Source organism: Bufo bufo, chromosome 5 (assembly GCF_905171765.1).
Source record: "Bufo bufo chromosome 5, aBufBuf1.1, whole genome shotgun sequence".
In the NCBI taxonomy this organism is placed as follows: Eukaryota; Metazoa; Chordata; class Amphibia; order Anura; family Bufonidae; genus Bufo; species Bufo bufo.
This window is the reverse complement of record NC_053393.1, coordinates 178,432,950-178,445,434: the sequence shown is the minus strand read 5'-3', so window position 1 is coordinate 178,445,434 and position 12,485 is coordinate 178,432,950. Positions and strand designations below refer to the sequence as shown.

The 12,485-nt window shown below is 43.2% G+C and overlaps 1 protein-coding gene across 2 annotated transcripts in view; it reads right to left on the bottom strand.

Moving 5' to 3' along the window:
* The window catches only part of CEP192 (centrosomal protein 192), a 184,635-nt gene that overhangs the window by 91,766 nt on the left and 80,384 nt on the right, over window positions 1-12,485 (bottom strand). For both annotated transcript variants that reach the window (XM_040432242.1, XM_040432243.1), the window contains exons 16-17: window positions 4,392-4,601; window positions 2,512-2,635 (exon numbers count right to left, since the gene is read on the bottom strand). In XM_040432242.1, the coding sequence (XP_040288176.1) occupies window positions 2,512-2,635; window positions 4,392-4,601 (334 nt within the window). The remainder of the gene's footprint in view (window positions 1-2,511; window positions 2,636-4,391; window positions 4,602-12,485) is intronic.

Here is a 12,485-nt window from a genome sequence, read left to right as displayed (position 1 = left end):
AAAAAAAAGTATAGATATCCTGAGAATAGGTTTAGGTCATCAATATCAAATCTGCAGGGGTCAGACACCCAGAACCCCTGCCGGGTGCTCAGTGAGGCCACCATAAATAGTTCACGTGGCCTAGTTGCAGCTCAGCCCCATTCAAGTGAATGGTACCCTGGAAATACAATACCAAGCACAGCTGCTATGCAATGTACAGCACTGTGCTTGGAAAGCACACAGGAGCCCGCAGCGCTCACCGGAGCTCCAGTCACTGCAGGGGCTCCCTGAAATTGCTTATCGGCCCAGGTGCTAGGACGCAAAAAGCCAAAAAACAAAAAAACACAACTAGCTACACACAATGTTTCAGTTTGTGGCTTACCTTTTTTCAAAGATAGCATAAAAGCATGGCATTTCTCATATATTTCTCTATAGGAGTTAAAAGGAAACCTGTCAAGTGATAAACCTGCACTGAGATCAGGTAAGCACACACACCACCATGGGAAAAAAAATTGTTTTACAAGCAAAAATTCCCCTCCAAAAAACAAACAAACAAACATGTTTCCATGCACGTGAAAACAACTGTGAAAACTGCGACTGAAGGACACCTTGCTGATAATTATGGCAGAACAAATGTAGGGTAATCCAAAAGGGTGGCCATAACCACAATCTCATAGATTGTAAGCTCTTGCGAGCAGGGCCCTCATTCCTCTTGTTGACATAATCGACTTGTCTGTTGCGATGTTATTAATGACTGTTTTGTACATGAACCCCTGAATTGTAAGGCGCTGTGGAAAATGTTGGCGCTATATAAAAGATAATAAAATAATAATAATATAATAATAATTATTACCAGTTCTGAACACCAACTGGCATGATTGTGCCGTCAAATTTGACTTTTGCTGCAGATTTTAGCATAACCGTGACCAAAAGAAAAATATGTGATTGCACAGTGTAAATTTCGCCCTTGGGTGTATTTAGATGTTGTGGCATAGTGGTGCTTTTCTTACAGAGGAGCAGATGATGAATTGACCCAAAAAAAAAGAAAAAAAAGGTGTTTCTAACGGTGATTTCTGTGGTTATGCCGCTAACAGGTTATGGCTTCATTCACACGAATGTAAACCGCCCATGCTGCGGAACGCAAGTCGCTGTCTGCATCGCACAGGCACCGGCCGTAAACCTGCATTGCAGTGCAGACCATTGACTTGAACGGTTCTGCAATATAAGCCAAAAGATAGGACATATAGAGATAATCCACGGCACACCAATATTTTTTACTTTGCAAATTTATTGTAGGTACATATTGGTATTTCACAAGATTTTGTCAATATATAGGCGCCTACACCATGCAGTTCTACCAACCGGCCTTGATCCCTTGAGAAAGGTCTTTGACAGGACCGAAACGTTGGGACATAGCAAGGCCTACAAAAATATATATATGTGATTTTTTGCTTATATCACAGTTATGGCGCGACTAGTCATATATTGACAAAATCTTGTGAAATACCAATATGTACCTACAATAAATTTGCAAAGTAAAAAATATTGGTGTGCCGTGGATTATCTCTATATATTCTGCGACTGAAGTCCTCTGCGAGCACCCACCACCATACCAAGGTGTGCGGATTCTACAATTTCCTACAAAAGATAGGACATGTCCTATCTTCTGTGGCCCGAAGGCACAGAAACCAAAGCCCACATAAGCGCTTCTGCAGGCTTCCGATTCGTGCCTCTTTTCTGCACCTTGCAGATTACTGACCCATTCAAGTCAATGGGTCTGCATAATGGAAACAAACGGATCTGTTATGCTGGCCATAGACTTCTATTATGACGGAATGAATAACGGAATGCCTCTAAAGGCCTTCAGTCATGGAATTGTGTTATGGTCCGTAGTGATGGAATCCATAACGCAATTCGGCGTAAACCCTAATCATAAAAACTGAAGTTCGCTCATTCTTACCCAGCGGACATCATTAGTGCTGATGTGAGGCTACATCTAGACATTAGCACACGAAAAAACTAAAAAAAACTCTTGCTGCTGACTTGTTTGCAGCAATTTTTTTTGTAATCTCTAGATTGAGATTTCGGATAGATTTCCAGGGTACATTTTCCTCCATAGAGTAAGTTAAAAATCTCTTGCCAATAAAATCACCGAAATAGCCGCTTAATCTCTAGTGACTGAACCTCTTCAGCAGAGTCCAGGCTACTCATTTGGATGCAGCAATTAGAAAGTGAATTTCAAGCTCCTCACAGCATTCCCTATGGACAGTGATTATTTTGTATTGTGAAAATCCATGTGTAGCCGCAGGCTAAGACTAATCACAAATGAATGTAGCCGCGCAGCTCCCTGGTAGCGCGCAAAACATGAAAGTAAAAAATGTGAATTACAGCAGAAGACACCCAACGCATCTGGGTGTACCCTTATGAGATATGGAGGAGCAGGTTGGCCTATCATTAGGTTATCTGGGTATAAACCAGGCATACAATGTAATAAAAAAAATATATATATATATAATTATTATAAAGACAAACCTGGAGTTAAGGTGTTATCACAAAGCTTTAAGGTATCGTCTGAATCTTCAGAAATTATTGAATTCCTCAATAGCACTATAGGTTCTTGCTTTTCTGGTGAAATTATATAATAACCAAAAGACGGCTGTGCAAATAGAAAAAAACATTTCTATCATTTACATTTAATACATCTATGTCACACAGCTACAAATCATGCACCAGGGATAACCATTTCTTCTAAGGACATAAAGAGCATGATTTGTAGGTCTCATTCCATATATAAAACTACATTCCATTGGATGATTTATTATGGCGCTATTCTCCCCTGTGAGAGTGTGTGTGTGTGTGCGCGCGCAAGTGTGAGTGTGTGAGTGTATGTATGTATGTATAATAACAGCACACAGTGACACACTGGTCTGGGTGTAGAAGTTATAAACTAGTTGACATTATTAAGTTTTGTAGGTCTTAAGAGGAGATCCTCTTGTTGTACAGATATATTAACCACTTCCAGACCGGGCCATTTAACCCCTTAATGATCAGGCCTAATTTTGCAAATCTGACATGTGTCGCTTTATGTGGTAACGCTTTTACTTATCCAAGCCATTCTGAGATTGTTTTCTTGTGACATATTGTACTACATGATAGTCATTAATTTGAGTCAATATATTTCACCTTTATTTATGCAAAACACCCAAATTTACAAAAAAAAAAAAATACGCAATTTTCAAAATTTATATTTCTCTGCTTTTAACCCCTTAAGGACCCTGCCATTTTTCACCTTAAGGACAAGGTCATTTTTAGCAAATCTGACATGTCACTTTATGTGGTAACACTTTTACTTATACAGGCCATTCTGAGATTGGCCTCGTTGAGCGCAGTGTATACAGCCATCTAGAATGCCTTCTCTCTAGGGTGTCCTGCTGTCACTGACAGCGGGCCCCACGCTCTGCAGCTGCACGATTAGCATGCAGCTACCATCTCTGAATGGACGTTCTAAAACATCCAGAGATAAACAACCGCCCATAGGATGTTTATAGTCTATGGGTGGTCATGAAGTGGTTAATTAGTGGTGGGACCCTTCTCGAACAAGGAAGGCTGCCTTGTACTTGCTAGTGGGCTCACAATCTGATTAAAATGTGTACCAGGAACCATAAATGTGGCAGTAATGCAATTAAATTCCAGTATTTAATGTACACAGAAGAATTGAAAGCCACACACATGCGGCCACCTCTCCACTCATACTTCACCAGTATGCGGTGGCTAGAGGCCATCTTGCTGCTCAGGATATTCTGGAGATAGATACCCAACTTTCACCTATGAGACACTTATGGTATATATCTTTTGGATAGGCCATAGATGTCTAAGGTTAGAATATTCTTCAAGGGTTTATGTACAAGGCAGAGCTGTCTGAACAGAGCCTATATTGCAGTGAACTGGGGTGATCTAGAACCTAGAATGGCCTCTCATACGGCATAATACCTTTATGAATGCCCTAGAGTTGTAATATGGTGGTGAGCATGTTCTGAAGCAGGACAGATACTACAGACTGCATGCAATAATGCAAAAGGTAACCACTGATTTATCAGTTACAGAAAAAGTTTATACTGTCAGGCAGTAATAATTCAATCAAGAAATATTAATTATGGTCATAAAAATAACCATTAAAAAAATTAAATTTATAAAATAAATTCTTAAAATCATGACCTGGTATATTGTAGACAAACTAATTGATACAATTCACCTCAGAGTCCGACTATTTCCTCAGATAAGTTATTTTTGACTGAGATTACGTTAATGATAAAAATGTAGTTCTGCATTATACAATAATACACAGGTATTATAAAGATATGCACATTTATTGGTTATAAACATATATAAGTAAACACAATGATAATACACACCCGTTTTATATCTGTTCCTCCACCAAGACATCCCATTGCCTCTGATCGTTGACCAAAGAACTCTCCTAAGGAGAGCCGCAAGTAGCTTGCCTCTTCCTGGGATAAATCTGAAGTCTGAGATGCTTTCAGTAAAACATGACCATTGACCGGGAGCTTCCATGATGTGTCACCCAAGTTAACAGAGTCATTCTCTAAATCCATTTTCTCTTCCTTAAGGGGGAACAAAATATAGAGACAGTTGTCTATAATTTTACATTCATGTAACAAATCAAATAGGGAGGAAAACTTGTCATGTGATTAAGTTGACGTTATATTGATACTGGTATCTCATTCTCTGGTCAATTGTCCATCAGTAGCCACCCTCGGATCACTGAGGAGAACCACCTACCAGAAAGATTATTAAAGATGCATAAATGATGATATCTCAATATGTACAGGCCTAGAGACTAAAAGGTGTATTAGACTGGCAGATAGCAATTATCTGGCAGCCTAAGGGCTCATGCATACAGCGCATGACGGATGCAGACCCATTCACTTGAATGGCTCCGCAATCCAGAAGATGTGGTGTGGAACCGAGGCACGGATCAGAAGCCCACGGAAGCACTACGGAGTGCTTCAGTGGGTTTTCTGTCCGTGTCTCCGCTACTTTTTTACGATGCGGACTGTCGGATGAGGATCACATTCAAGTGAATGGGTCCACGATCCGCATCCAGCAGCCCCATGGTCGGTGCTCGTGCATTGTGGACTGCAATTTGCAGATGAATTCACTAGCCAGTATGACATTACATTTTGTTTTCTTTTTGATATTAATGAGCCATTCAAATGAGAGAAAAAAAAACCCATTACAGAGTGTCCTCCACAGATCCCCCATCACAGAGTGTCCTCCACAGATCCCCCATCAGTGTGTCCTCCACAGATCCCCCATCACAGTGTGTCCTCCACAGATCCCCCATCACAGTGTGTCCTCCACAGATCCCCCATCACAGTGTGTCCTCCACAGATCCCCCATCACAGTGTGTCCTCCACAGATCCCCCATCACAGTGTGTCCTCCACAGATCCCCCATCACAGTGTGCCCTCCACAGATCCCCCATCACAGTGTGCCCTCCACAGATCCCCCATCACAGTGTGTCCTCCACAGATCCCCCATCACAGTGTGTCCTCCACAGATCCCCCATCACAGTGTGTCCTCCACAGATCCCCCATCACAGTGTGTCCTCCACAGATCCCCCATCACAGTGTGTCCCCCACAGATCCCCCATCACAGTGTGTCCCCCACAGATCCCCCATCACAGTGTGTCCTCCACAGATCCCCCATCACAGTGTGTCCTCCACAGATCCCCCATCACAGAGTGTCCTCCACAGATCCCCCATCACAGAGTGTCCTCCACAGATCCCCCATCACAGAGTGTCCTCCACAGAGCACTCCTAGCATAATGGAGGATGACCATGCACGCACATTGTGCTCTCCATTCACTTCAGTGGCCCAGATGTGACAACCCCTTTTTTCAGCTTGTGGTTTTATATACTGCACCATGAAGAAAAAAAAATTTAAAAAAAAAAAGTGCCCTGGCCATTCTTCATGCGGGTTCCATGTCCAGAATTCCCACTGAAAGTAGGCAGGAATTAAAATCCACAGCAAAACAGCATTAAAAATGGTGTTATAAAATGCGTTAAAAAAAAATAAAATACTGATGTGGATTCTGCATTAGGTTGTTTTAAAGGGTTTCTACCATAAGAATTCTGTTATGTAGCTGACTGACATTAGCAATGTGCTAATGTCAGCAGTAGATAACAGTGTTCTTTTTACATTTGTCCCTGCGGCCGTTCTCCTAAGAAACACACTTTTACAATAGCCTCTGGGTGCTATGTGGGCGTAGATTCAGCACCTAGAGGCTTGGTCTACTAACCATTTATCCCGCCCCACTCCTCTTGATTGATGTTAAAGATCGCAGCATCGCTGACTAAATCCCGCGCCTGCGCCGTCCACTTCTGTATTCAGCGCAGGTGCAGTGAGTGAAGGATGCGCTCCTGGTGTCGGCTTCCTCACTGCGCCGACTAAGTTACAGTGAGGAAGCCATGAGCAAGAGCGCATCCTTCACTCACTGCGCCGAATACATAAGCTGACGGCGCAGGCGAGGGATTTCGTCAGCGATGCTGCGAACTTTGACATCAATCAAGCGGAGCGGGGCGGGCTAGACGGAGAACCTGGGCGGGATAATAAATTGTTAGTATACCAAGCCTCTAGGTGCTGAATCAACGCCCACATAGCACCTAGAGGCTCATTAGCATATTGTAAAAGTGTGTTTTTTAGGAGAACGGCCGCAGGGACAAATGTAAAAAGAACACTTATGTACTGCTGACATTAGTGCATCACTAATGTCAGTCAGCTACATAACAGAAATTCTGATGGTAGAAACCCTTTAAAGGGTAACAGACATTTTTTTATTTGCTAGTTTATTAGAGCTGGGCATGTATACCTGAGTTAGTCTGTCAATGATTGTCAAAAGATCTGTAATTACCTTATAATAGCAGCTTTCAATAACCACTTCACATCCGGGCCGTTTGCCCCCTTCCTGACCAGGCCTAATTTTGCAAATCTGACATATGTCACTATGTGGTAATAGCTTTTGAACGCTTTTACTTATCCAAACCATTATGAGACTGTTTTCTCGTGACACATTATACTTCATGATAGTCATAAATTTGAGTCTATATATTTCACATTTATGAAAAAAATTCCAAATTTACCCAAAAATTTTAATAAGTCGCAATTTTCAAAATTTAAATTTCTCTGCCTTTAAAACAAAGTGATACCTCATAAAATATTTATTACTTAACATTCTCCATATGTCTACTTTACGTTGGCATCATTTTGTAAATGTCATTTTATTTTTTTAGGACATTAGAAGGCTTAGAGTTTTAGAAACAATTTTTAAAATTTTTAAGAAAATTGCCAAAACCCACTTAAAGGGACACTGACAGGCCCAAAGCATATTTAGGTATATATATGACAGTACAGGTCTTATAAAGTGTATTAGAATCATCTAAGTATCCCCCCTGTCCACTTTATAAATACAGTAAAATGAAGTTTTATAACCTGCTTTTGAATCGTGTTCAATCTGCCCAAGGGGCGGCGTTTCATCTCAACTTGCGCCCAGCCAGTCTCGCCCAACTGCTGTTTGAAGCGCCGCCCAGCTCATCAATATTTACTTCGCTGGGCGGCTACTAGTGTCCCCGACAAGATCCGGCGCATGCCCAATACAATACTATGGGCATCGGCCTCCGGCTCATCTTCAGCGCATGCGCCCGGCACCCTCACTGGCCGCGATCGCATCGCGCCTGCGCACAGTCTGATTCTCAGAGGCTGATGCAGCCTCGGCTTTATGCGCATGCGCCGGGCACAGTTCATAGCAGCGCTTCAGAGCGCCGCTCTGTTACATCTCAAAAGGGGTTAATTAGTGCGCAGGCACGATATGATTAGTGCGGATTAGTGCGCCGCCCAGATAAGTGAATTTTGATGAGCTGGGCGGCGCTTCAAACGGCAGTTCTGGCGAGGCTGGCTGGGCGCAAGTTGAGATGAAACGCCGCCCCTTGGGCAGATTGAACACGATTCAAGCAGGTTATAAAAGTTCATTTTACTGTATTTATAAGGTGGACAGGGGGGATACTTAGAAGATTCTAATACACTTTATAAGACCTGTACTGTCATATATATACCTAAATATGCTTTTTGGGCCTGTCAGTGTCCCTTTAAGGACCAGTTCAGGTCTGAAGTCACTTTGTGGGGATTAAATAGTGGATACACCTATAAATGACCCCATTGTAGAAACTACACCCCTCAAGTTACTTAAAACTGATTTTACAAACTTTAACCCTATCAGGGCTCCAGATGGCGACCAAAATGGTCGCAAATGCAACCTAGAATTGCTAAATGGCGACAAGACTTTGTAGTCTTGTCGCCATTTCCCCCTAGACCTCTGCCGCTTTCAAATTACTGACATGGCACGCGCTGCTCTCAGCGCGTGCCATGTTCTGCTCAACAACACAGGGGAGAAGTAGGCAGTCCCTCCCCCCTGTACTGCTGCTGCCACCAATGGGCTGATAGCAGGGAGGAGGAGGGGAGGGGCTATGGCCTCTGCGCCACCAATGAATATCGTTTATGCTTAAAGGGACACTGACAGGCCCAATAAGCATATTTAGCTATATATATGCATACATATGTTTTTAATACACATTAGAAGACCTAAGTATAACCCCTGTCCACCTTATAAATACAGAAAAATCATGTTTGATAACCTGATGTAATCGCTCATCTTTCTGCCCAAGGGGCGGCGTTTCAGCTCCACATGGGCACACACACGCGCCCAAACCGCCGGTTTCAATCGCCGCCCAGCTCAACAATATTCACTTCGCTGAGCGGCTTCTGCTGTCCCTGAGGTTCCGAGATCCCATAGCTTTCTATTGGGCATGCAAGGGATCTCGGAACGTCGGGGACAGCAGAAGCCGCCCAGCGAAGTGAATATTGATGAGCTGGGCGGCGCTTGAAACCGGCGCTTGGGGCGCGTGTGTGCGCCCATGTGGAGCTGAAACGCCACCCCTTGGGCAGAAAGAAGAACGATTACATCAGGTTATCAAAATTGATTTTTCTGTATTTATAAGGTGGACAGGGGTTATACTTATATGTTTTTAATACACATTAGAAGACCTATGCATGCATATATCTAGCTAAATATGCTTATTGGGCCTGTCAGTGTACCTTTAATAAACGCAGGCTGCGGGTGCCAGGACATATGATCCCATACCCGGCACCCAGCCTCTATGACTGCGCGCTGCGATCCGCCGCTATTAACCCCCCCAGGTGCGGCACCTGCGGGGTTAATAGCGGCGGATCGCAGCGCGCAGTCAGAGGCTGGATGCCGGGTATGGGATCATATGTCCGGCACCCGCAGCCTGCGTTTGTATTAAGCATAAACGATATTCATTGGTTGTGCAGTGCACCCCCAACCCCGCTATCCCCCAAGTATTATCATTGGTGTCAGTGGCAATTCCGATCGGAGAACTAGCAGTGCAAGCCTGGGGCTCCGATCGGTTACCATGGCAGCCAGGACGCTATTGAAGTCCTGGCTGCCATAGTCAGCTCCCTGCTGCTGTGTGCACAGGGCACAGAGCAGCAGGGAGAGTGTGATGTCCTATTCACCCTGATAGAGCTCTATCAGGGTGAATAGGACAAGGGATGAAAGATCCCAGGTTCTAGCCCCTAAGGGGGTAAATCGGTAAAAAAAAAAAAAAAAAAAATATTATAAAAACAAACAAAATATTACGTTTAAATCACCCCCTTGCCCAATTTTACATATAACGCCGTAGCAGAAAAAAAACTAAAACGTGCAATTTGCAATTTTTTTTGTCACCTTGTCCCAACAAAAATTAGGATCGGACTGTTCTATTATGGTCCAGACATTCCATAAAATCTGGAATGCACGCGGCTTTTTTGGCGTTTTTTTTTTTTTCACGTGGTATCGAGTATCACAATACTTTTTTATGGCATCGAAATCTAGTCAAAATTTTATTATCGTGACAATGTGTTTTTTTTTTTTATTATACCGTAATTATATGTATTTTAAGTTTGGCTCCTAAATTTTTCAGGTTAGGAGCCAATGGCTCCTTGATATTTTTTTTTAGTCTGGAGCCCTGCCTTTAGGTGTTCAACAAGAATTAAAAAGGGAAATGATTACATTTACCAGTAATTGGATTTTCCAGACCCCACGACAACACCACAGAGAGAGGGATCCACCCCCAGGGACAGGAAACCTACAGAATAAAAAGGTAGAGCCTCTCTACCCTGTCAGTGGATTTCAGAGCAAAAGAGGGACTCCTACTTATATTAAACCAATTAATCAAGGAATAACATCAATATAACCAAAACAAACTTTTTTTTTTGTGCTCAGGAAGCAAAGAACACAGAACTCAAGACAGGGAGAGAATAAGGAAGGGTGCTGTCGTGGGGTCTAAAAAACCCGATTACCGGTAAAAGTAATCATAATTTTTCCCCGCCCCACGACAGCACCACAGAGAATTACAGAGGAGAACGCCCTTCCTTAGGGAGGGACCACAGCTTGTAAAACCTTCCTACCAAAAGAAAGATCGGAGGAAGAGTTAAGATCCAAACGATAGTGTCGGAAAAAAGTACAGGCAGAAGACCAGATGGCAGCCCTACAGATTTGTTCTATGGAAGCACCCGACCTTTCAGCTGAAGAAGTGGAAACAGAACGAGTGTAGTGCGCCTTCACCGAGATTGGAGGTGAAAGACCAGCCTCCAAGTAAGCTTGCAAAATACTAAAGTCTAATCCATCTAGACAAGGTATTTTTGGTAGCCTTCTTACCTTTATTCGGTCCAAAGAAAAGAACAAACAAGGCAGAAGACTTTCTCCATCCTTCAGAAATTTTAAGATAATGCAACAAGCATCTCCTAACATCAAGAGTATGAAACTCTTTCTCTTTACAGTTTTTAGGATGGTCACAAAAAGAAGGAAGAATGATCTCCTGAGATCTATGGAATTTTGAGGAGACTTTAGGCAGGAAAGTCGGGTCAGGTTGAATGATGACTATCGTCAAGAATCGTGGTAAAGGGAGGATTTATAGAAATCGCATGTAACTTGCCAATTCTCCTAGCGGTGGTGAGTGCTACCAGTAAAACCATTTTATAGGTAAGATATTTAACCATAGCCAACTCAATGGGTTCAAATGAAGGCAGAGTTAAGGAATTAAGGACCAGATTTAGATGCCATGGGGGGGGGGGGGACTCTTGGAGACAAAACTGGAGTTATCCTATCCACTGCTTTAAAAAAAATAATAATAATTTATTATCTAATGACCCAAGGATCCGCAGTGTTGAGGGAAATGTTAGATTTAAATATATATGTATATATGTATGTATATTGGCCCTTTTGCATGGGCCGGTCCAGGTGGTATGGGTGTATACATGGAGATGTATGTATGCCCCCTTGTCAGCATACATCTCTATGTATAATATATCCATAGGCAGGTGGGCTTATTACTGCCCATTTATGCCCCAGAATTATATTGCGTATATGTACATGCAGGTAGATGTGCCCCAAACATCTATATGGATGTATATACCTTATGGCCGTGTATTCACTCATGTAGATATATATAGAGATGTGTGTAAGCAGTGCATACATCTATATATGTGTATCTGCCATGGCTCTCCCCGAGGTAGGTATATATATCGTTTAGCCAGTTCCTGCAGTGGGGTGGATATGTCTCCAGGTCGCTGGTGACTTCAAAGGCTAAGGGATCAATAGATCTGAGGCCTTTTGTTGAGTTTATCAGCCTAGTTACTATGCTCTGCCCCACCTTATGTTTGTGACATGGCTGGGCGTGTGGTGCTGCTAGCCTCAGGGGGCCAACTGGCAGTCCTGAGTGCAGGCATACATCAGTCACACTATGTCATCACATCCCTGAGGAGGGGGTAGGTGGGCTGTTTCTGAGGCTGATATATGAGCCCGAAGCCAGGAACAAGGGTCTCTTGGATCCAGACTACAATCAGAGACACATGGGAACAGCTCCCTGAAGGAAGAGAGGCCACATGCCCTTGGAGATGGCCGAGTAACCCTTTCCCTCCAGACCCCTAATACTCCTGCCCTGATTTACCCCTATACCACCAACGCTGATTAACCCTTACTCCCCTCATAAAACCAACCCTTAGGCCCCTTTCACACGGGCGAGTATTCCGCGCGGATGCGATGCGTGAGGTGAACGCATTGCATCCGCACTGAATACCGACCCATTCATTTCTATGGGGCTGTTCAGATGAGCAGCGATTTTCACGCATCACTTATGCGTTGCGTGAAAATCGCAGCATGCTCTATATTCTGCGTTTTTCACGCAACGCAGGCCCCATAGAAGTGAATGGGATTGCGTGAAAATCGCAAGCATCCGCAAGCAAGTGCGGATGCGGTGCGATTTTCACGCATGGTTGCTAGGTGACAGTCTATTCATTGTATTATTTTCCCTTATAACATGGTTATAAGGGAAAATAATAGCATTCTGAATACAGAATGCATAGTAAAAC